The 25,924-nt window shown below is 42.1% G+C and overlaps 1 protein-coding gene and 1 long non-coding RNA gene across 17 annotated transcripts in view; one reads left to right on the forward strand and one right to left on the reverse strand.

The window, feature by feature from the left end:
- CEMIP2 (cell migration inducing hyaluronidase 2) overlaps nucleotides 1-16,700 on the reverse strand; it is a 94,221-nt gene extending 77,521 nt beyond the window's left edge. For 2 of the 16 annotated variants that reach the window (XR_003989091.1, XM_030469825.1), the window contains exon 1: nucleotides 1,795-3,355. Coding sequence is in view for 15 of the 16 variants with exons in the window: in XM_030469825.1 (XP_030325685.1) it covers nucleotides 1,795-2,119 (325 nt within the window). In the remaining variant the exon portion in view is untranslated. The other 14 variants (XM_030469826.1, XM_030469823.1, XM_030469832.1 and 11 more) reach the window with 14 other exon arrangements.
- Nucleotides 15,828-17,415, forward strand: LOC115600633. The gene is made up of 2 exons (XR_003989092.1): nucleotides 15,828-16,251; nucleotides 16,990-17,415. It is a non-coding gene; the product is annotated as an uncharacterized LOC115600633 (long non-coding RNA).
- The last annotated feature ends 8,509 nt before the right edge of the window (nucleotides 17,416-25,924 follow it).

Below are 25,924 nucleotides of genomic sequence, written 5' to 3' on the forward strand. Positions count from 1 at the left end.
AGAGGTATAGCGCAATAACCAAGAAAACCCTAAATCTACTGTCCACTACAATCCAGCAAGGAAGCCATCAGCATCAGAAATAGGCACTCCTGTAATGCAAGCATGCTTCTGAAGCACAGTGGATCAGCTTTTTGGCAAGCAGATCAGATGTGCTCGGCAAATGTATTTTGAAATTCTCCCTTAGCAATTGCGATGCGGAGCAGGGAAACATCAAGGATCCAGTACTTCACCGTATGTTACCTCTGAAATTACCGATTAGATTTTACAGACTGTAGTCATTGCCCCTACAATTACGATTAAATGAAAACAGAAGACAGACAAGAAAACATTAGGTAGTTATGGCCTTGCCAACATAACCACTCCTGCTGAAAATTTTGGAAGTCAAGCCCTTGCTTCAGAGCATTTTTGTAAAACTGGGTCAGCTCCCCTTAATAAGAGAGAGCTTCTAATACGAGTGTAGGGTGGGTGGAGATTTTTGCAAATGGTGGAGGGGGAAAAAAAAAAACCCAACAAACAAAAAACTCACAAAAAACACCCTGAAAAATAATTTAAAAATAATTCTAGAACCTTCCATGTGCTGCAGCAAGGACATAAAATCTGTCAAAAGAAAAGGCAAGAAACAGCTCTCTAGATGTAGTTAAATAGTTGTTTTCTACCTGCTTAGCCACCAAGTCTGGAGATTTTAAGACCTCTGGGAAAAAGTTATCAGTGTTCTATTATGCTCAGCAGAAGTTTATCACAGTTTGGCAGCTAAAGCTTCTGAGGATCCTGTTTACCCTGGGCAAGATCCAGCTGAGAGCTGCAAAGGCCAAGCAGAACTTTTCCCCGAAAACTTCCCCAGCTTGTCATTCTGACGCTGCAGCACAAGTCCCTGGAAATGGGGAAGGAAATTGCATTTCCAGGGCTCTCCCTGGATCTCTAGTGTTCAGGACTCCTTAGAAAAAAGATGCTGACAGAAAGATAAAAGCAAGGAGGAAAAAGGCCAGCTGACAGGCAGGAAAAGAAAAGCAGACAAGTATCATTTTCCCTTTGGGGAAGGTATGCCGGAGGTTTAGGATTTACACGCAATTACTACCAAGTCTCACATTCCCTCCACTGTCTTTTAAACAGCTATTAAGACTGACAATATGGATTTCCAATTAGTCCTTAAGAACACACCTAGCTGGAACTGGTGGCATTGGATGCAGTACTGCATGTGTTAGGTTGGAGCTGAGCGTACTAACATTTTAATCTGTTGGGAAACTTTTGGGGACCTGTTGCAACAATACTGCAAGATGAAAATTTCAGCCAGACATTCCTTGGTGCCTCTAAGAGTTTCTTTACTGTCAGTGTTTCCAAAGGATTCTACAGGTGCATGTTGGGGTATTTTTAAAGGAGAATGCAGGGAAATTTCAGAAAGACGCAATGGAACAATTAATACTGAAAATTGGCCTGAACTCCCATTGAGAAGCAGTGGGAGATGGAATGAAAGCAGTTAATTTTACTACCTTCCTCAGTTACTGCTTCAACAGGATTTCATTTTGCCTGCAATTTGTGAACAGATCAGACAACTTCTTCTGCAGACAAAAATAATGACACTGATACAACATTCATGCTTCTTTCCCCTCACCAGTAGTCTTTATTTACTGCTATGCTGATCTTAGCTCCCAAACACTGCTTCCTTCCATGTTAAAATTGCAGCAAGCGTCCTATTTTTTGCAGTTAACTTTTAACACTCCTCCTGATGCTTAATTATTGAATTATGTTTAGAGCGGCCGTAACTTCTAGGATGATTTTGTTTGTAAAATAACTTACCGTCTGGAGCATATTTTGAAGCTATTCCCAAAAAAATCCCCAGTGCAACAAAAAGTGAAAGGCTAGAAATGGCAAAGCAAATGAGAGTGTTTTTATGCCTGTTGGCTTCTGCCTGGCGGCGGTGCTGATTGACTGGTAAGGGTGGGAGTCTTGCCCGGGCTTCTTGTCTTGCAGAGGTAAATTCGGCTGCAGCATGGCTCTGTGAGGGTGGTGGGGGACGGAGAGGAGCAATCCTCCCTGGGACGTACCCCGAAGACCTGTGACTGCTCCCGTTCTGAGGCCGGATGAAAGCAGGGGAGCTCCCCCTGACATCAGTGTCTTGCATGTTACAAAGTCACTGGAACACACACATACAGGGGAAAAAATAAGAGACAGGTTTTCAGAATACAGAGCACAATACATGAAGGAAAAAAAAAAAAGAAACAAGACAAAAAAGACACTTTAAGCCACATGCCATCCTAAGAACAGCCACTGAGGCTGTGGCTACTTACACGTATCAGTCACTCACTTGCTAATGATAATTTGCCACGGTTTAACAGCTTGAAACAACAGTATATCTATTTTAAACAAAATGAAACTCAAAATCACCTGGTATGGGAACACGGTACACAGCACAGACTGTTTCTTCATGTTCCACTAGGTATTTTTCACAGTGTTTTCACAGTTAACCTGTATTATGCAACTAAAACAAGGCGAACAACGAGAAAGCTAGCAACTCCTTGTTCCCCAGAGTTATGCAAAGAATGCCTAAATGTATTTTTTCTGCATGCAGAAGCTGAACAAACTCCTCATTGTTTCACTTTGTGGAAAAAAACCTGAAAGAGACAAGTCCTCCTCCCACACTGGAAGCAGCAAAAAGCATTTCTATTTAATGCATAAAATATCAAACACAATATTATTTATATTCACACTGATGATGCTTTGTCAACACTTTTAAGCAGCTGAGGCATAGAGAGCCTGCAAACTCTAAATTTACCCACGGAGGGATCTGATTGCTAGTAAAGATGCATCAGGAATGGTCCTGTAAAAGTCATCTGCATCTTGTTCAGCAAATCTTGTGGTTTTTCTCGTTGCGGAGATGCCTGGACTTGGACACAAAGGCTGGAAGCAACATGACCACTCCAGATCTCTGTACCTATCACCCAGAAATGTGCGCTACTTTTATTTCAGTTACTGGTATTGTTTCCGTCTTTCTCTGAAGCAACCAATGAGGAAAGCCTAACAAAAACACCACTGCCCGGGCAGTCCTTGCCAGCACTTCCAACCCACCACGCTTTTCTGGTTTGCTTTAAGAGATGCAAAACTGCATCTAACTGTTTTTTCAGGCTTTCTGGTCAACTGTGTTGTATTGTATGGAGTATTCACAAAGCTGGCATGGAGTTTTTAGCTTTGGGTGGGTTGGTTTTTTTGTTTGGGTTGGTTTTTTTTTTTTTAATTAACATTTTTTAGGAATGGGATTTTTTGAGAAGGCTGCTCAAGTTTCAGCTAACTGAAACTCAACTTTCCAAACTAAATCCTGAATGGGATTTAGCATAGGTCATGTGTATTAAATAGCAAAATGAATTAGGAAAATAAAACCTACCAATAACAGAAAAGCATAAAGATCTTCTTTCTCTTCCATTAACAAAAGGAAGTCTGAGCTATACTCTGAAGTGCCAGGCACACTGGTGAAAGAGAAACGTGACAACTGTAATCTTATTCTGAGAAGTAGCAAAGGAGCCTTTTGTCTTACATGCTAAAATTTGATACTTCAGTGTTTCAAGGCAAAAGAGTGGTTATTATGGAAGAGGCCTGGATTACCCTTTCATGGGACACAATGCATCTGCAGATGTACGCACCATGACAATAAAGGCACAGAAACATTAACTGGAGTAGCCATCCCAGAGTGCAAAAATCATGCCAAGTCCTCCAGCAATGTTTCTTGCACCTGTTTGTTGTAGCAAATTGATTTTCACCATTCTCCTTTCTGTTCTTTGACAAACTATTTCCCAAACCTAATGCCCTGCTCTCAAACTTATCTGCCCAATGCATTATGAGCCCTGTCGAATAGCTTGCTTTCACCACATGTGAAAGCTTTTACACTCAACCAGTCATCTTCCAGCAGTGAAAAATCAGTAATCTCTATGTTTTAAAAGTGGTGTTAAAAGCTGAGTAGAGAAGGAGCTTTTCAACTAATTCCAAGACAGTATTTATGTCAAGCTGAAACAATTAGTGAATCTTTCTAATTCAAAATTTAAAGAAACCTGATCCAGCATTGAGATTTTTTTTTTTTTTTATGGTTTGCACCCCCAACTCCTTAAACTTGGTTAGAAAGTTTTCAGGTACGGCTTTTATCACACTGACAAAATAACTAGAGTGTACATCATAACATGATACAAAGAGTTAACATGTTTTTTAATTGCTTAGTTCTATCAAGTAAATCCAGAATGGTTAAATGGTTATATTGACTTCTACAAAATGATTTTACAATTTTTCCTACTAAGGCCTCTTAAAGTACTGATAGCCCTTTAAGGAAAAAAATTGATTTATTACAAGACATTGAAAACACTTGTGTCATATTGCAATAAAATTCTGTTTTGTACAAAGCATTCCGCCTTCTTTGCAAGCCTTGTTTTGCAAACTGTGAAAGTTTTCCAACTATTCCACTCAAGAGCAAACACAGGTCAACCCAAGGGCAGGTGGAGAAAAGACTGCAGAACCACTGTCTTACCCATCACAAAATAAAAATAATGAAACAAAGCCAGAAGGAGATACTTAACACACTCAAAAGATTTAGTATAAAATTTTCCATTACAACAGGAGTAACCATTTCAACACTTCCTTCCCTCTTCCTGTGTTATCTGAAATTCTCTAGCCAAAAGAAGGATCTTTCTAACCTGTAAAGCAGCTACTGTTTTTTCTTTAAAATTAAGACATGTTGATAATCTGATTCAAATTACTGACTTTTTTACTTTTTTGTTTCCACTCTGTTAAGCCTTCAGATACCACCCCACAAATGCAAGTGTAGCAATAGGCTATATGGCCAGTTATGCCCAGGAGAGTACAGTTATTTGGTTGCACAAATACAGTTTGAGAAAAATGGAGGAGACAAAAAAAATCAAAACCATTTAAACTATGTAAACACCACATTTCCTTGCAAGTTCCCATGCACCTGAATTTGCCCATATAACATTTTTTCTTGCTGCATCCAACAGAAATGCAAGCAAGGAAATGGAAATGTTGACACCAAAGGCCCCAGGAGACCATTTGCAATTAAAAATACCAGAGAGGACTGCTCCTGTCACCAGGATCTCCTAAACCCAGAGAAGGAGGAGGTCTCCTAAAGGACCATATGATCTGAGCATCTCCTCGTGATGGTGCAGTCCTACACAAGACCACCACTAGTTCTACAAATGTACTGTAGTATGCAGAGGGATGCAGTATTTTACTTTGCAGCTTGCTTCTGAGTGATTTCAGTAAAAGCCAAGTTATTGCATAATACAGAACTGATGAGAAGCCCAAGAGAAGGGAAAGGGACAAGAAGTCAGCATCAGAAAGCTCCTAAGTAGCTACAACTACTGAACAGAAAGTGGTGTAAAGCAAACTCCTAAAGCATAACACATACACCTTTACAAGCCTCCAAGCTGCTCAACTACAATGGAGATACTCATTTCAGGACTATGTTTCAAGCGCCTCAGAAACCCTCAGTTCAAAACAGTTATACAGACGCTAATCCGTACAAACCTGTTATTTACCAAGCCATTCAGGCAGGCTGCTATCTCAGTATTCCCAAACTTCTTGCCCTTCAGCCTCCAATAGGGTATTGTGCAATACTTACAAATCCATTATGCACCACAGCTTTTACTCAGGGACACACGTAAGTATGTGCTTCCAGCTCACTACTACCAGGGAAGCTTACAGCACACAAATTTGGCTAGAGCATTTCAGATGCTTCAGCTCGGTATGTACTCGTTACCACCCATCTGCTGGACAGCTACACTATTTGCATGTCCTTCTTTTGCAAGACTAGTACTACTCCACACAATCCAGATGTCTGCTTATGCACCCCTTCCCACAACATAAGCAAGCAAGAAGTTCTCATACTGCTCACACGACCCAACTCAGTTTAAAACACCCTAAAAAAAAAAAAAAAAGGGGGGGGGGGGGAGATTGTTTTGCACATCATCTAAGCAAAAACAATGATTACCTGCAAGTCTGAGCATCTGATCTGCGTGGACAGCAAACCACAGCAGGCAGACGGCACTGAGCTGCTGAACAGGCCACACCACCTCCAGTCTCCTCACGTATTCCTTCACCACTCTTAACTTGTGCCACTACTACACACTCATACAAGCCCACATTGTTCAACACTGGCAGAAGCTAGAAACATGCACTGTACAACCAAGGAATAACATGTGAACCTCCCGAGACATGAGCATGTGCTCAGAAGCAAGTGACATGCTTACCTGTTACTCAGTTTGGGGATGATTTCCTGGAAAGGAATCAGGTTCTTTTATGAGGTAATTCAAAACATCACCTGACACCACCCAAAAGGTAAGAAATATACAAAGATACTTCACACTTTTCTGCAGTCAAATGTTTAGTGCAGCAAAACATGTCAAATGTGCTAGAAAACTCCCGCACCCTTCTCGTAACACCCTTGCACCTTCTCAAAACTTTGTCAACAAAGTATGCTTACTTCCATACAGTGCAAAGAAATTAATGCTTCCCTCAAGCTTACTTTAAGGATGCACAGTTCACAGGTCTTAAAAACAAAAGGAAAACCAGGAAAAAAAAAAAACCCCAACAAAAAAAATGCTTCTGTTGCTCTGGGCTATAAAACACCACCTGCTGTAGTGCTGACCTATTACTATGCTACTTAATCTCAGAGTATATAATCACCATTAAGGAAAATATGGAGGAAAGGTGGAGGAAAACCACACACATCAAGAAAAGTATTTCCCATGCAGTACAGTGCCATGATGGTTACTGTTGCTTTCCTGGCACAGCTGCTTGTCTGGTATGAGACCAAAGGGCAGCGAGAAGCCCAAGAGAAGGGAAAGGGACAAGAAGTTGGTGTTAAAAAGCTCCAAAGTAGCTACAACTACTGAACAGAAAGTGGTGTAAAGCAAACTCCTAAACTATGACACATACACCTTTACAAACCTCCAAGCTGGTCAACTACAATGGAGATACTAATTTCAGGACAACGTTTCAAGCGTTTCAGAAGCCCTCAGTTCAAGAAATCTTAACCTCACAATGAAGAAAATTCACAGTTCCCAGCAGACACCTGGAGTGCCCACATGCTTTCCAATCTGGTTCCACATCTTCTTCCACTGCCTTGTCTTGAAATTACACCTATCCACTACGATAACAGACAGCATGTTTTTAGGAACCTACTTTGCCGCCCATGTGAGCAAAAGCTGGAAAGAATCTGCACAGAGTAAAACACATTAAGACAGGTAAGTAACTGTTGGAAATCACAACAATGCTTGTAACAGCCTGAAAAATCCCAGCTGACTTAAAAAGTGTAAAAACTCTTCCACCATATAAGTTCTTTGCTACATGCCACCACTGAGTTTCCTCCCTTGCCCAGCAGTTTCATAAGAAAATCAGAGGACAAACAGCCACAGTCGGCGAGTAACAGAGATACAAACATGGTAAGAATTACGAAACTTTGTCCAAAATAAGTTATAGTGCATCACATTTTCTGAGTTTCCTGTGCAGCAACTACTAATTCTTACTGAATTTTTCTGACACAGAGAAAACACACAAAATTGCATGATACACAACCACTGGAAACTAGCTCAGTGAAGATCTCATTTCCTAAAACAAGTCCTTCCAAAGTACCACAGATCAAGAGACAGAATTGTAAGTATGCATAATATTTACAGTATAAGACAAGGTCTGTAGATAGAAGAAATCTTCATCAGCTGGTCTAATGCAATCTTTTGAGCACACAAGTCTTCCTCTGCGCCAAAAGCAAATTTCAAACCTATATACAAGTAGGAAAGTTCAATTACATATGTTTAGGTGATACACAAAACAGTTTAGTTATTATCTGTGGATGGCACTGGAGCAGGGGCTAGAGAATGGCAAGAAGATTGCTTCCCAAGGGAAGGAGACAGGTAATTAGTAGCCTGTGGAGTACGAGTTTATCTGTGGGAACAAGTATGAAATTACAGCACGCCAAGCAAAACCACGCTCAGGTTTATGGCTTACAGCACACAGAAGAGCCATGAATTTAGCTACTAGTCTCTTCTTAAGATGTTTGGTAGATCTCCATTAACAGTGAGGCTGAATGATCACAGGCAAAGTGGGGTTTTGTCCAAGAGAAATGGTTTCCCTTGTGGGAAACCCTGACGACCAGGCTTTTGTCCTTCACCCACAGTTTGTGCGAATAAACTCAGCAGAAGCCATTTGACTTCACTTATATAATTGTCAGGAAAGCATCTGATGCAGCAGACGAAGCATCTAACTTTTCAGAAAGTTCACGTAAAAAAAATCTAGTGATTTCCATGGTTCTTCTGCAGAGATGCAGAAACTGCAGAAACTGCAGTGACATGTTGGTCTTTTCCAGTTCTTGGACACCAAACATTATCCTGCAAGCATTCAAGTGTTCTTAGCTGACCTCAAGACAGCTATTTTCAGTCTGCTCCCATATGTTTGTAACATCTTCAGATCTTGCTCACTGAAACAAAGCAATGTAAGACAGAAGCCGCAGCATCGAACTGTGGTCTGTGTATCTAAAATGATGCCTGACAATTCCGGTGACTTCAATTTTTCTCCCCTTTGTCTCTTTTTGACACAGTTATTCTTAGTAAATCACTTACAAATTGGGGAACTTTATCCTGTTTCTCATTAATAGTTAAAACAATAGCACGTTCCAATGAAGGAAATTATTCAGAAACTATTTGTTTCTTTGCATACAAGTGAATTGACCAATTACTTAAATATAGAGGATTCAAGAGAGTACACCAGGAAATATGGCACATGGGCTGAAATAGGCAACATGAATGTAATAATTTTTACTGTTTCTCTCATTTTCGGAAATGGAAGATTTAATAACTTGCATAAAACATCAAGAGTGGAATCTTGCATTTTAATCATGCATCTGCCATTAGCTTGCTGCGTGAGTCACGGCTTATTTGGGCCCCACGCCTGTAACATGAGAAAAAAAGTGGTCACTAGCCTCACAGCGACATTGTGAGGGTTAGTTTACAGAACACTTTGGTCTCCCTCACCTCAGTGATGCATCTGAGCACAAGCCCACTTTTAAGGAAATAAATAGCTCTGTTTAAGTCAACAGTCAACTCTGTTTAAAAGTAATGGATTTGCAGCATTCACCTTAGAGAACCTGAAGATGGTGGTAGGGAAAAAAAACCTAAAAACAGGGAAAAAAAAAAGCTTTAAAACTACTTTTCATATTGATGATAAGCAGTGGTATCTACAGATATTTGCAGTCTCTGGAAGAACAGAAATCCCATTCAAAACTGCTGCAGCTTAGGACTTCACTGCAGAAAAATTTTCTATGCAATGGTAATACACTTCATAGAAGTGAAGTCCCGTTCTGGCACTATCTTGAATCACTGGAAACAGAGTTCTGGCCTGCAATCTGTTCAAGAGGAAGAAGGTGATATTAGATACCTATTTTCTTATTAAACTGCAAAAGCTCTCCTAAATAGATAATAAGCATATAGGACAGTACAGAATGTAACAGACAGTGGGGAAAAGAGTCAGTTCCCATATTTAGCTTGGCCAACAGACATAAGCATGAATACACCCAAGAAACTCCTAACCATACTGATAAAACTACTTAATGATCAGTGTGTTAGCATGTTTAATTATATTTAAAACATGAATCATTAGCATAGCATGCTGTCTTCCATATCTGTATGTGAATTTCTTCTTCATACTGGTTCTTTGTACTTGTCCTTGTTTTCTTCTCAAGTAAGGCCCTCAAATTCTTGTAATTTTTTTCAGTCCAACCCAAATTTCAGTACATGATACGCCACACCTTATTCTACTTAGTTGAAGGATTGCCTCTGCAGTTTTTAATTGTGCATCAGCCACAAAGAAAACAATGCTGCTTGAGAAGCTGAACTGCTGTAGCTGCACACCCACATTCTTTTAGAGTTGTCTTGCATTTGTATGAGCCAAGTTAAATGAGTTTGCATTAAAAGATAATTAAGCTAAGAGCTGCAAATCACATCCACTGAGCAAACAGCTGTGACAGTACCTCTTAGCTGTCTGAACCCCCAGAGGATTCTTCATCCTGGAAAAGGATGACAAAGAGAGAAGACATATGACAAAGGTCCATAGAGTCGGAAGTAGCACTGAGAATGCAAATGACTGTTCATGTCTCTTTAATACAAAAACAAAAAAAAAAAAAAAAAACCACCAAAACCAAAAACAAACCAAAAAAAAACCCCAAAAGCCAACAAAAGAAAAAAACTAAAAAAACTAAAAACAAAAAAAACAAAAAAAAAAACCCAAACACAAAAAAAAAAAAAAAAAAAAACACAAAAAAAAAAAAGCAGACATAAAGAGGTTTCTGAACCTGACTCAGCACTGGATGGCATGGATGTTAAGAATTTATATAAGTTAATAGAGCAGCAAAGTCACACAATAACCCTGCCTCAACCTTAGGAAGTCCTTGAACCATAAGCTGTAGGAGGCTGGAAGCAGTGGTATCATTATCTTTACCAGACATGTATTATCCATCACTGTCAGACATTGGGTAATTGACTGGACAGACACTCTGTGGCCATTCTTCCACTATGCTGTGAGATCTCATATAACTGTCATCTTCTGCCTCCACTTTTCCAAAATCACCTCCTCCTGTAAAGGCCAACCCCCCCCCCGCCCCCCAGCTCAGCCACTGCATTGTATGTTGATGTGATCAACACAAAATACACCTTTACCTGATGGCATAAGTTACTGACATACGGTAGCTGAAACATAGGAACAGTTTTCATTTTGCTGTAGGAATGGTGGCCTCCAGCAGAAGGGCAGGGCACATACCAGCTAAATCTGCGAGAGCACAAAGCCTTAAAGGTAACAGTTTATGAAAAGAGTTTCTACAGCTAAGCTAACACAGGATAACTTGACAGTATGTCTGAATGCCAAATCCTCTATGGCTTTATGCTAGGACAGCAGTTGCAGAACTATTAGAATTGAAAGCCTGGTGAATTACATACAGTGATTTAACGTACAGTGATTATACACAGTGAAATCATAGAATCATAGAACAGTTAGGGTTGGAAAGGACCTTAAGATCATCTAGTTCCAACCCCCCTGCCATAGGCAGGGACACCTCACACTAAATAAACCATGTCACCCAACGCTCTGTCCAACCTGGCCTTGAACACTGCCAGGGATGGAGCATTCACACCCTCCCCGGGCAATCCATTCCAGTGCCTCACCACCCCCACCGTAAAGAACTTCTTCCTTATATCTAATCTAAACTTCCCCTGTTTAAGTTTGAACCCATTACCCCTTGTCCTACCACTACAGTCCCTAATGCAGAGTTCAGGAATAGCTCTGCCTAGGTTGAGCCCCTGGCACACACTTTGCAGGATGTTGTATTAGTAGGGAGAGAGCAGGAGGAGCAGGCCCAACAAACTTGATCTGACAGATTGCACATCCCCAGCATCCTTACAGGCCCCCTTCAGATACTGGAAGGCTGCTATGAGGTCTCCACACAGCTTTCTCTTCTCCAGCCTGTCTTCATATGGGAGCTGCTCTAGCCTTCTTATCAACCCACAGTATATTTGTGGTATCTCAAAACAGCATCAAGTCTTCAAAAAGCGAAACAAAGCCTTCTAATCCATTAAGTATGCATTCTGCTGAGCTGGTGGCTGCATTCATACTTTGGATTACTGTGGTAAATTCCTTTCTAGGAAACACCAAAAACTTTGCACCCAACAGCCAAGCCCTGCAATATCCTGCCAGGTACAGCTAGTCATTTTGCATGACTGCACTACTCTTTACTCTTTTTTTCCCTTCTTAATCCCATGCACCAAACAGATAGAAGAACTAATAGTATAATCCCTTTTGTTAACCTAGTGTTAACCTACTTCACAATAAAATGAATAAAATCAGTTACAAGTTCTCAAGTATGCATTCTTTAATGTCTTCAGTATTTCCTTTCCATACTGTCAAATACATCACTTTTCTCTCTCATGTCTTTCTTCAAGGTATAGTTTTCTACTTCCTTATGATTTCCTTTCTCAGTATTACTATTCCAATAAAATACTTCTGTGGATTTCTACACCCACATCTACAATTCATTACCATTTGCCTTGCCAGAAACATCTCCATTAAGTCAGTAATGAAATCCTTTTAAGTAAAAATAAGCTGAGCATGGATCAAGTCTAATCATGATTGATTCTAAACAAGAAACTGTAATTTATAATAACAGATTTTAATCACATTTTGATGTATACTTCAGACGATTTTCTAAAGCTGCTTTGCTAATGCAAAGAATGAACTTTACGGATATATTTCAGACTATGCTCCTATAATTTTTTAATGTACAGGAAGTGAGATTTATTAGATTATAATTTTCCCAGTAATTTCTGTCTGAAGCTTTTAAATCACTGATGCAAGCACGCAGAAGGTGAAGAACAGAGTCACCATGAGCACATTGGGACAAAGTTCCTTGCAGAGATGCATGACCATAGAATCACAGAATGATTAGAAGGAGCTTTAAGTATCACCTAGTTCCAACCCCCTGACACAGACACATAGACACCTTCCACTAGACCAGGTCACTCAAAGCCCCGTCCAGCCTGGCCTTGAACACTACTGCCAGAGGTGGGGCAGCAGCAGCTTCTCTGGGCAACCTGCATCAGGGTCTCACCACCCTCACAGTAAAGAATCACTTCTTAATGTCTAATCTAAATCTACTGTCTTTTAGTTTAAAGCCATTAGCCCTTGTCCTATCCCCACATGCTTTGGAAGTACTGGAAGCTGCTCTAAGGTCTCCCTGGGGCCTTCTCTTCATCAGGCTGAAAAAGCCCGACTCTCTCAGCCTGTCTCCATAGCAGAGGTGCTCCAGCCCTCTGAGCATCTTCATGGCCCTTCTCTGCATGTCCCTCTTGTGTTGGGGGCCACAAGCTGGATATAGTACTCTGGGTGGGGTCTCACGAGAGCAGAGTAGAGGGGCAGGATCACCCTCAGCCTGCTCTCCACACTCCTTCTGATGCAGCCCAGGATACAGACAGCTTTCTGGGCTACAAGCACACATTGCCAGCTCATGTTGAGCTTAAATGATCAGACCATCAGGCATGGAGCTCCTTTAGCTGTGGGGCAGAGGTACCAGGGGTGCACCTCTAAAGCTGTGGAGTCTGTAGCATCAGCCCCCAGTAAATACTGAGGAACAGGTTCTCCCCCCTGGGCCAGCTCTCCCAACTCCTGTGTTAAGGCAGAACAAAAAGGAAGTGGAGCTCTGATCCTAGCATAGAGGTGGTCAGTGCCTTCCCAGGAGTAAAGCAGCAAAGTGCTACCTCATACTCAACAGGTAAGATATACATAACTGAGTCGCTGAATAATATCCTTGACATTTCTAATACCCATCTTCCTTTCCTCTTGGTGGAAGAAAAGTAACAACCTGCAGAACATTGCTCACTTTCTGCAAACAAGGCTTCCACACCAAGAAGCTGAACTGGCTTACTTCAAAATGCACAAAATAATATGCTAAACCTTTCTTATAGCTTTTTCTGCAATGTGCTGGACACATGATAAAGGAAGTTAATGACTGTGCTTCGCATTAAAAGCAAATTAATAAATTATCTGTAATTAAAGAACATTTCTAATCCAGATTGTCCAAGGTATGTAGGCACTTATTTCCATCTTTGGTGATAACGATGTTGTTGTCAAGTATTTAAAACAGACAGAAAAGCACCTTATCATTACTCAAGGAAATACAACCTTGCAACCTCCTTTCAAGTACAAGCCATTCAAGTATGTATCAACTGAGATTAAACAAACAAACAAAACACAAAAACACACAAACAAAATAAAACCAAGCTCTAAAACAAAAGTCCCACAGTTTGTTCTTCAAGCCTCTAGGGTTAGTAGATCTCCTTGTGTTGTACCTATTTTTACATTCACGCCTTGAAGGAAAAAAAGCCCTTTCTGTTCCCTTGCCCCATCCCCTGGTTTGTCAGCTTGGAAGAAATGTTAAGTGTGACAGCAAATGGTAAGTCTTCCAGTCATGGGACCAGCTCCAGCTAGGAAACATCTAGTGAATTTTACAGGGCCTCCTGAAGACAAGTTTCTCCATACAGGGGTCACCATCCTCTACTGCTTAGTGTCTCCAGCAATTAGCAACAAATCTGATGAGCAGGTTAAAAGCTTCCAGCCAAATCTCACCACTCCCCCAAAAAAATACTTTGGGGCTAAAGTAACGTTCATCATTTAAAACCCCTGCAGTCCACCTATCCACCTATCCATGTCTCAAAACAGCACACACTACAGCTAGGACTCAGATGCCAAATTTCAGAAGACACTTCTGCAATCTCACTTTAGCAAGGAACTCACGGCCCTCCCCTTGTCATCACCCCCACCCCTAACCCCTAATCCTAATCACCCCCTCTCCATCACCCTTTTTATTCCTTTTCTTCCTAAATCCCTTTGTAGCTGCGGCATTACTTGTGCTTTAAATAAAACTGTTACTCTTCAGGAATAGCTCTGCCTAGGTTGAGCCCCTGGCACACACTTTGCAGGATGTTGTATTAGTAGGGAGAGAGCAGGAGGAGCAGGCCCAACAAACTTGATCTGACAGATTTCACATTCATGCTGGCAGTGCGCAGGATCCAAGCAGACAAAGCACCCCTGAGAGCTACAGACTCCCAAGAACAAAGATAAACCTCCCCTCCTCCCTATTGCTACCCGTAGGCCATTTCACACCAGTAATGTAGATAAGCTGTTGGTGAATCACAGAAAAGGATTTGCAAAACTTGACTGATGCCAGTCAAAAATCTTAAGCACTTTTTTATTTTCCTTATTGCATTGTCTTTGTCAAGCCCCCGGCACTATTTCGTTTTTCTAACTATATAGAAATATACAGTCTCTTCCCTTTTAAAGAACCCGTGCCACTAATTCACATTTAAAATATAAACAAGGATAGTATCTTCAGCACACCCCCGTCATCTAAGCTGCGATGTAGCACAAATGTAGCGCATTCATCACTGCACACCCTCTTTTATTAGACGAGCTGAGATACACAACTCCCACGCCGTTTCTTCCATGCCTCTGGGCAAGCAAGGTAGGCTGATGGTTATCGGGCACAGGAAAGGCAGTCCATAATAACCCAGGCACTCGGGAATGCCTACCAGATCAGGTCCTAGCGGAGCTACTGCTGCGCGAACGGCCTGAGGCTCGCCCTGCTTCCCAGCGTGATCCCGGGAGCGTCTCACCAGCAGCGCTCCCAGGAGCGACGAAACCTGCCAACGCGACCCCGCCGCGCCACCTGCCACCGGACCGCGCCGAGAGGCGCCGAGCCCTCACCTGCCGCCGGACCACACGCCACCGCCTCCGCGCCCAGCGCCGCAGACGCGCCCGCTCGGCCCCGCGCAGAGCACTCCTCCGCGCAGCGGCGGCTGCACCCGCCCCGCCGCCGGCTGCCGCCGCCCCGCTCCCTCCTCTCCTCTCCCCTCCCTCCTCCTCTCCCCTCCCGCCGGCCCCGGGAACAAAAGAGGCGGCGGGCAGCCGCGGCAGGCCGGCCCGGGCCCTGGCGCCTCTCCCGCGCCGGCAGCCCCGGCCCGCCGCGCCGCAGCGCCCCAGCACTCCCCAGCCCCACCACCAGCCTCGTTCCCGTTCCCGGCCCCAGCCGGGCGCGCTCTCACCTGGGCCGAGCGCGGCGCGGCGGCGCGCTCAGGGCGGTGGCATGGCGCTCCCCGCCCCGGACACGGCGGGAGGCCGCCCGGCTGCTCGCCACCTCCCGCCGCTCCCCGCCCCGGCTGCCGCCCTTACGCAATTGGCAGCCGCCGCAACACCCCCGGGCGACGAACCCCGACCCCGACAGGAGGCGGCTGCGCCCCGCCGCCGCGGCCCCGCCTCCGCGCCGGGGGAGGAGCCGCGCCGCCCGCCCCGAGCCGCGCTGGGACTGCCCGCCCTGGCCCGGCCCGGCCCGAGTGGAGCCACTGCGCTCTGCCTGGCGCCTCGCTGACCGTCCCGTCCCGCCTGCGGAGGTGTCCGGCCACCTCCTACCCGGCGGGACTGCTGCAGCCCCGCACTGCCCACCCGCTGGGAAGGGGCAGGGTGCCGCCTCCGTGGCGGGGGACGGGCAGGAGGAGGGCCACGGGCGCACTACGCACCGCTAACCTGACCCACGACTCTCCCCGGGCGGCGTGGAAAACAGCTGAACTGCAGCTGAAATACAAAACACGGGCTTAGGAGCCCATGTCAATGAAAGAAAAATCCACGTGTAAGCGCACAGGTGCTGCTAGAGGAGGCGCAGTGCCAGAGCAGGTAAAGGAGCAGGGGGACAGCGAGGGCACGCAGCGTGCCATCCCCGTACCGACAGCGGGGAGTAAGTCAGAGGTAACCCCAGTAGAAAGCAGAAAGGCGCGAGACGGTTATCATTGCATCTAGGCTTGCTGGGCTGAAAGGGAAGAGAGATTAATGTTACTTACAAGAGCCGTAGCCCGGACAGTCTCTGACCTGGGAAAAGAGCTGGCTGGAAAATCTGTTTCCGCTTACTGGATTTTAATTACTTTTTTTTTTTTTTTCCCCCCAAAGTCCGATTTGGAGTAAAATCAAACTAACCTCAAAAATGTTCTGAATTTGAAGGGACCAGTGGCTGCAGCTGTTCCACAGCAAAGAACATCAGCCTGGTTTAGAAACTCGGAGGGGCGGTGGTGCTCCAGGACTTACCTTTGCTGTGGACCCGTAGCTCCGGGGCTCTTCAGCCTCCCAGCCTGTCAGCTTTGATGTAGATCTGACAACGGGCTTCTCTTAAATTTGGGACCTCCCACCGTCTCCAGTGCGCCGAGGTTGGGTCAAACTCATTACAAATCAAAAGAAAAAAAGTCTCCCCGATCAGATTTTTCAATGAAATGCTTCGGGAAATACAGCCAACGTTTTCCAACATAATTATTTCCTTGGGGAAATTCCAGACAGCTGGAAACGAAGTGATAACTCATTTAGATTGCTATAAACGGTGCCCCACATAACTTTAGTTCTAGCGATTTCTTCTTTGTTTACCAGTAAGCACAGCCTGCGTTTGCTTCCAGCATATGGAGACATCTAGTGACTGAATAATAAACTGCAAATCAGCTTCAGTCCGTCTGGAATCCTGGAGGTCGTGCTCGCATCGTTCTCTTGCGGGATGTCGCTGGGACTGCGGCGTTCAGGGAGGCACAACTGCAAACACCGCGCCGCAGCTGCAGCAGGCACCGCGATGGAACGAGCGGTGCTGACTCGAGTGGGCACTGAGGCTGCAGCCGCACCGCACAGCTCGAGCTTCAGAACATAGCTTTGAGGGCTGAAACTGAAGAGTAACGCTTTGTTAAGACAGACCTGTCTATATAGACACGAAAGGGGTCGAGACTGTTCCTAACTTGCCCTTCTCATCAAACCGCGGTGAAGGAAGCCCTTAGGTGCATGAATAAAGCAGTTTCATCTTCACTTTGATCATGTCTCCGTGTTTCTATTCCTTCTTCTTTAGCTTTTTTTTTTCTTTTTTAATGCCCCTGAGCACCATCCTTGAACACGTGTGATTGTAAATCTTCGCCTCATTTCAACAAATGCACGTGCAAACTGAGCACATTTTACGTTTGCCAGTGACTTTGGCTGAAATAAAATCAAAGGTAGTTTACATTTGTTCAATGTGAACTTCAAACATTTCAGCTGAAAAAAAATGCCCACTTAAAAAAAATGCCCAGTTTTCTGTTCTCACTAAGTATAGAATTAAATGCTTCGAATGTATTATTCTCCAGAAGCTTTTGTTTTTCATTAACATGAAGCACTGCTCATCCGCTGGAAAGATAGGAGTCCAGCAACAGAAAGTATTCACTTCATATATTTGTATACAGAATGAAGAAACGCAAACTCCCGACCAATATTCCCAGTCGTAAGCCTGCTAAGAGTTCATTTCAGTGATACCCGAGTAGATGTTTGCTAGGACTACTATATGGGAGCATAAAGTAGAAACACTTCTACATACCTTAAGTATGAAGCTAAATATATTGCATTACATATGTATGCATGTGTGTGTGTGGTTGTGTATTTTAGACAACACACACAATACACACTTGTCAGTCTTAGGCAAATCAGAAATACCTGTCAGCTCTAAGAACACTTGACCTATTACAACATGAAGTTATCACTCTACAGATACAATTTTTAAGAGTGATACATTTGAATAAAACAATGCCTAAACCTTCTAAGTATGTGAAAGATTGGACTCCAAGATTACCTGTGTATTTGAAATCGCTTTATCAAACCCAAAGGGCACACTAAAGCGCTACATCTCCATCTGATAGGACTTCTATCATCACAATGCTTTGGGTTTAAGCAGACAAAACCTTGGCCATGTGTATAACCCAAAGCTTAAAAACAGCAAAAGATAAACTTGACAGAGGTCATTGATGCAGTCACTATTTCATTGAAGTCTGATGATTTCAAAATAAGCACAAAGAAAACCAACTTTTGTCCTTCTGAACAAAAAGAGGTACTAGGAGACAGGGAGGCAGTGGTAAGTATATCCAGTAACTAGTTAAAATTATGTCCTGTTCTCTGAATTCTAATTCAGAAAATCTTGCTGTTGGTCTACTGAGATAAGAGAGGAAACATGCATATTTCTTTCCTCATTTGTGCCTTTCTGGCATATGTCCCAGGTACTCTGTGGTAATACCTTTTCCATATAGTAGCTGTGTTTTAAATTATCATACTAAACGCATGGATTTTTAATTATCTCTTTGGGAGTCTAACACATCTGGTGGCAAAAAAAAGTTTAATTCCTGCAATAATACAAAGCCTGTCTAGGCTTCTCTTGGTAAAGCCCGTTCTTACTTTGACACACTATGCTTCAACCAAAGTTAACAGCAGTTAACAAAATACAGCAACAGTTCAAGGGTTCAGAACGCATACTGGGGGAATGTAGAGAGAATTTGTAACCAGGTTGTAGCAGGGAACAGTTTCAGTGTACCATCTTCCCTTGCCCAGTGAAGGATCATGTCTTTTTCTTTGTGCATGTCAGAAGAAACCCATATACAACTCTTTTGCTATTTGCAGGTCTACAAAAATGTATGGGGAAAGTTAGTAGAAAATTCATTTATTATTACTGAAATTAATAAGATTAAAAGCAAAACCAAAACCTGTGTTATGCAGCAAACATATTCATCCAGGAATTTGGAAGTCTGGATGTAGTTCTTACCTATTCTACATGAAAAGTCTTTTAAATTGGCGACAATGACTTTCCCCCACAGCAGTGATGCTGACAGGAGACATGGCCTCAAGACTGCATTGTCTGCTCTGGGTGCTTCAAGGATTTCACCAACTTCCCTAAAGCTTCCCCTAATAACCTATTACTGAGTTCTGCCTGAATCATACCTTTCATTCTCACACACACCCCCCTTCACTTTGGCAGTTACCAAAAATTTTACAGTGGGGAAATATGTCAGAATATCAATATTCTGGGTCTTACAAAGATGAGAAACCATTGAAATCTTACAAGAAAATCTGACAAATTTTTAATGTCTCCTCGATTTTGTCCTCTGTAATAAGACACTGACAGTGAATCAGCAAAATAACTTCAAAATTCCTGTTAATGAAGGGAGTGTAGGCTGCACTGAAGGTGAAAAGGGGATTTATAAGTTGGGTTTTAAAAAGAATAGTTGAAAATAAATATAAAGAGCAAACGAGAATGGGGTAAATGTGAGGAACCAGATATATGTAGATGGAATACATGAAGGGAAGCAGATAATTGAGACAAAAGGAAAAATAAAGAAATTAAAAAAACCCCACAACCCAAATATGGGCACAAGGAAGCCATTTTTACTTCTCCTAAAAAGCAGTGTGATGAAAGACAAAATACAATAAATTCATATTGCATTAATTTTTAATATAATCTGAATAAAAGTCACAATTCCCTACCAAACCAATCCATTCATTCACATTCAGAAACACAGATAATATTTCTCATTGTGGTTACATTTTAGTTCAGTGTTAACAAAAACATGTGATTGTCTTCTGTATTTAAACACTTCTTCCTTGGGAAGGCTGCCTTTGAAGGGTGTCCACCTTCCAAGCCACTTCAATATTTATTTTAATGTGAATTGGGTTGACATTTACGCAAATTTTACTAGCAAACTGTAATAGTCAATTTGGCTTGCATGGAAGAGAAATACTGATGGAAACTGACTGCTAAATAGGTTACCAGAAACATAACCATAAGGACTATTGGTCCTATTCGCTTGTTTGGTCAAGAAACATAAACAACATGTAACCACATAAACTGTTAGGCTAGTCAGTCCCACGAGAGCTGAGTTTGGAGTGCTATGCTCGTAAGTCAAGAGCCACAGTCTACAGACCTTTACACATGTCAGAAATTTTTTATATGCAACAGATTATGAGAAATTTCACAGTCCATAAAGCAGACTAAAAATTGTTAAATACATAATTTCCTACAAATTGCTTGCCAGACTTTAGCTGGGACAATATGATTTGATCTGTGATCATTTGTGTTTGATCTCATCTGCTTGGTATAATTGCTTTTAAATTATGCACATAATATTTCTATGCAATAAATTTCTGACTTTATTTTTTGCTTTTTATTTTTATCTTAACAGAGATTCATATTGGTTGAGACTCTGTGAAATTTACAAGAAAAAGTTCAGAGCTTAAACCACAGATTTTGGATTTGCATTCACACTAGCAGATATATACAAATAAGCCAGATATATGACAAAATTTCTCTATTTTAATCTTGGAGAAAGTGGAGTCTGACCTCCACTGTAGAAAAATGCATTTTAAGTACTTTGCCTTTATGGTCATTTACTACCTGATTGAAGAGACAACATAAATAGTTGCACAAGTAGAAATGCTCAGGAATATGACATAATTAAAAAGCATTAATAAATATCTCTGGAAAAAAGAACAAACTATATCGCTTCTAGATCGTTGGCCAAAACAGATATGAAAATTGCTGAAAACCTGTATTTGCTGGTAATACTTCCTCCTAGAACAAACATATGCAGGTAGGAATACTTTTCAAGTCTTTGAAAATGCAACAGGTAAATTGCAGTTTTGGACTCCATGATAACATTCATTTCTGCGGCATTAAATCCAAGTTTTGAACAGAACTTTCCATCAAAAACTGCAAGACGCATTTCTTGCACAAGATTATTTGCTACTGCAAATCTTTGTACAAAGCTTTGTGCTCGCAACTCTAATATGCATCCAGACCACAGTCCTCAAAGTTACACTCTTATAAAAACTTCTCTAATATTCAGTGAAAACACATTTGACACACTTTTAACTAATATTGTAAAATAAGGCAGTTTTGTTGCTTACCTTGTTTTGTACCAAAGTAATCATATGCACGCGTAAAACTGAAGGGGTTTGTTTCCAGTAAATTTTCGTTTTTCTGTCAACAGAGTATGTCAGCAAATAGCTGACTGAACCTTTTTCCTTTTGGGAAAGAACAATACAAAGGCTAATCATTGTTACAGGAAAAGTTATCTGTGGGGTTCCCTGGGTAGGATATCATCCTGACCTTTTGTTTTCTACAGAAACAGGAATTGAAATGTCTCATATGAAAGACAGCCAAATGTAAAAACAAGAAGTATTTGTTTGCCCATCAGAAGTGAAGCTTCGATTCTCAGAGGTGTATTTCCAGTGCTGCAGAAGATGTATCACCTTGAACAACTGCAAGTTCAGGTTGACAGATTCAATAATCCTAAAAATCATGCCACTTTTAAAGTCAGTTCCTAAAACAAGAGCTTGACGTAAAAGCACAATGACTGTTACTGGCCTTGCAGATCTGTTTCTTTAAAAAAATATAAAGTGATATTAAAACAGGACTCCCTACACCAGAGCAGAGGTTCATGTAGCAAAGTAGCCTGTTTCCAACACTAGCTGATGACAAGAGATGACAACAGTATAAAAAAAAGTTAAGTAACATACATCTACACTTGATGGACTACTTCATCATCTTCCAATGATTTGCAGCTTTGTGTCACCACTGATATACTTCTTTTTACCAATTTCTGTTAAACTAATCTGTTGCTTTCTGAACTCATGTAAGTTCCTAGCATCCATAACATCCTGTGACAAGGAGTTCTGCAGCATAATTGCTTCTTGTAGGAAGAAATACCTCTTTCTGTTGAGTATGGAGATTCTACTTACTTGTTTGATATGACACCCAGTGATTCTTATATTAAAAGGAACAGCAATTCATTATTCACCTTCTGATGATCTTCTACGTCTTTTACAACCTTGTTGATTCTATGGTTCTATGATTCTACATACCATTCCATCTCATTCTCCCATATTTATCTCTTCTCCAATCTAAACATATTAACAAAATATATCTCTTTGTCCCTTACATGGAAGCTGTTTGATATCTCACCATCCTTATTGTTCTTTTGCAAGTTTTGCTGCATTTTTTTTACAAGACAACAAAACCAGAGTTGCTGTGGGCTACAGAATATAGGCACTTTGGATTAAAAAATCTGCTTTCTTGTTACTCTTGTCTCTCCCAGAATCATCCCTAAAGTCTTCTTGCTTTCTTGGCCACCATTGAACTTTGAGCTGTTCACTTAGCAGTATTCATTTTAATGCCAAGACCTTATTTTTGAACAGTAACTGTTTAAAGCCCGTAAGTGTGTACATAAACTTTACTTACGATTTCCCAACAACTTTTAAGTACCATGTGCTACCACAATCAGATCAGTATGCTTTTTAGAAGGAACTGTCCTTCAGATTAATTGTGTGTTCCTTTTCTGTGTCAGCTGCAAAATATGAACAATGCAAAAATGATAACCTTTGCAACACACCAGCCCTTTTAAGAAAGCAGAACATCCATTCCCTGTTGTCCCCTCAAACACTGTAATTTAATTTTAGATAAACAATGAGGGGGAAAAAACCCCAAAACAACAGGAAAAATACCTAATAAAGTATGTAACATGCTCAAGACAAGATCAGTGCAAGCTTGCCATTCTTTATACACTTAAGGCTAGGTACCACTAGATGAGGAAAATTCTTTTCTGCTGACCCCTTAATTTTTCTTCAAGTTCTCTTGCTACCAACCTATTGTTTCTCTCTTGCTTTTTGGTCCCACTCTGTTCCTCTATTGCCTATTTTATTGCAGCAGAAGTACGTTTACTAAGCAAGCCAGATGTACATGTTGGACTGATACCAACATTTTATAGTTAAGTCCTACCTCCACAGAATTCCATGGATCAAGCTCCATGGAGCAAGAGGACAAAAAAAAAACCAAAACCCAAAACCAAAACCAAAAAACAACACAACCCAAAACAAAAAACAAAAGCAAAACAAACAAACAAACAAACAAACAAAACCCAAAAAAACCCAAACCCCACCCTTCCCCCCCCCCCAAAAAAAAAAACCCAAACCAAAGCCAAAACCAAAACCAAAAACCTACAGCTGGGAACATACATCATATTTGTACATAATACATCCAAAACTCAAACAGCAAAGATTTCTTAGACAATGAATTCTCAGCTGAAACTTCAAGCTAAGCGTACAGATAGAATAATATCTGTCAAAGCAATTTTCTCCACGTCTGAATTAGACAGAGCACGCCTTTTATGGAGGTGAAAAATTTACTGTAATTTCAGCTAAGCCCTGGGAAAAACAATGCTACTATTGCGGGTGTACAAAAAATGCCCCACACAACTAAGCCCTTAGAGAATCAGAGGTAATGACTGCACAGGTACAGATATTGAACAGAAAAGGTCCTGCTGGCTTTATATATCACACAGCCTGTCTACAAGACTTGTTTGGCCAGTGTTTTCCACTAAGCATGCTGTTTCCTACCATGTATTTACATTGTTTACAAGCATAAGGAATGACCAGTGATGCTGAGCTAATGCAATGATTAAACCTTTCCATGGGTTCAGACAAGGCCTAAGTAGTGCAGAAGCTTCTCATTGGCCTCTGCTGCAGTGATGAGCTTCATGGAAGCTTTGGACTTAACCTCCACCTGCACATGAACCAGATTCATGCTGTAAGACTAAGGAATTAAAAACAAAGGCATCAAGAGTTGAACCTGGTAAATAAAAACTTTAATACATATAATGAGAGCTACTTATACTTTCAGAAGAGGAGGTGGTTTTCAGCAGGACTAGTCAGAAGCTTTCTGACACTGGGAAAATTTCTGTCCTCTTCCTGAAGCACTCAGCAATTGCAATATAAGCCCTTAGGCAATTCATAGTCCTGCTAATAAAAAAGGCAAAGAGTGGGATACAATTGTTTCCCAAAGCTAGGGATACTTTCAGGTCAAATCTCTTGCTATGCACAAAAGGTTGTTTAATACACAGTTATAGATATTATCAGGATGTTTACTATTTTACTTTATGTCAGTTATCTAATGTCTAACACCTTTTAACATTACTGTTTCAACTTATACACATTTCAGGAGATAAAAACCAAATCCTACACATGAATTATTGTACTAGTTTTACATGTCAAGGTTTTAGTAGTGGCAGGGCTGCAGGGGTGGCTTCTGTGAGAAGATGCCAGAAGCATGTCTGATAGAGCGAATGCCAGCCGGCTCCAAGACAGACCCACCTCTGGCCAAGGCCGAGCTCATCAGTGGCGGTCGTAGTGCCTCTGTGATTATTAAAGAAGGGGCAAAAACTGCCATGCAACAGCAGTCAGAAAAGAGGAGTGAGAATATGTGAGAGAATCAGCTCTGCAGACACCAAGGTCAGTGCAGAAGGAGGGCAGGAGGTGCTCCAGGCACTGGAGGAGAGATTCTCCTGCAGCCCTTGGTGCAGACCATGGTGAGGTAGCTGTGTCCCTGCAGCCCATGGAGGCCCATGGTGGAGCAGATTCCACCTGCAGCCCATGAAGAACCCCATGCTGGAGCAGGCGGATGCCCAAATGAGGCTGTGACCCTGTGGGAAGCCTGTACTGGAGCAGGTTCCTGACAGGACAGACAGGTCTGTTCCTTAAGGACACACCCCATGGAAAGGACCCACCCTGGAGCAGTTTGCGAAGAACTGCAGCCCATGGGAAGGATTCACGTTGGAGAGCTCATGGAGGACTGACTCCTGTGGGAGGGACCCCATGCTGGAGCAGGGGAAGAGGGTGAGCTGGAAGAAGTGGCAGAAAACAATGTGTGATGAACTGACCACAAGTCCTTTTCCCCATCCCCCTGCAACGCTCAGGGGGAGCAGGCAGGGAACTCAGGAGTGAAGTTGAGCCTGGGAGGAAGGGATAGGTGAAGGGAAGATTGTTTAAGATTTGTTTTAATTTCTCATTATCCTACTCTGATTTGATTGGTAGTAAATGAAACTAATTTCTCAAGCTGAGTCTGTTTTGCCCGTGATGGTAGTTGCTCAGTGATCTTTCTCTGTCTTTACCTTGACCCATAAGCCTTTCATCATATTTTTTCCCCTTGTCCTGTTAAGGAGGGGGTGGGAGAGAGTGGCTGGGTGGGCACCTGGCGGCCAGCCAAGGTCAACCCACCACGATGATATAGTAGCTTCATCTTTGTGGCGTGTCATTTTAGTTGAAAGAATTTAAAAGAGTCTTTCCCCTGTTTATTTTGCGGTTTTGATAGCAGCTTACCTCTAGTCAGCTTCACAATTTGTATTGTCTGTCACAAGTGACCAGGGAAACAAAACACTTTTTCAGAATCAGAGCAATGTGACAGTAAATCATAAATTTTCTGAAAGCCAGGCAGTACGGAAATCACTTTCACTTTTAAAATGCAACATACTGGTTCATGGGGTTATTCCTCCCCAGGTGCAGGACCCTGCACTTGCATTTGTTGAGTTCCAAAATGTTCCTCTCTGCCCAACTCTCTCGTCCGTCCAAGTCTCACTGAATGGCAGCACAGCATCCTGGTGTAACAGCCACTCCTCCCAGTTTTGTGTCATCAGCAAACTTGCTGTCCTGTCATCCAGGATGAACTAGTTGAACAAGACTGGACCCAGCACTGACCTCTGGG

Source organism: Strigops habroptila, chromosome Z, assembly GCF_004027225.2.
Source record: "Strigops habroptila isolate Jane chromosome Z, bStrHab1.2.pri, whole genome shotgun sequence".
Classification (NCBI taxonomy): domain Eukaryota; kingdom Metazoa; phylum Chordata; class Aves; order Psittaciformes; family Psittacidae; genus Strigops; species Strigops habroptila.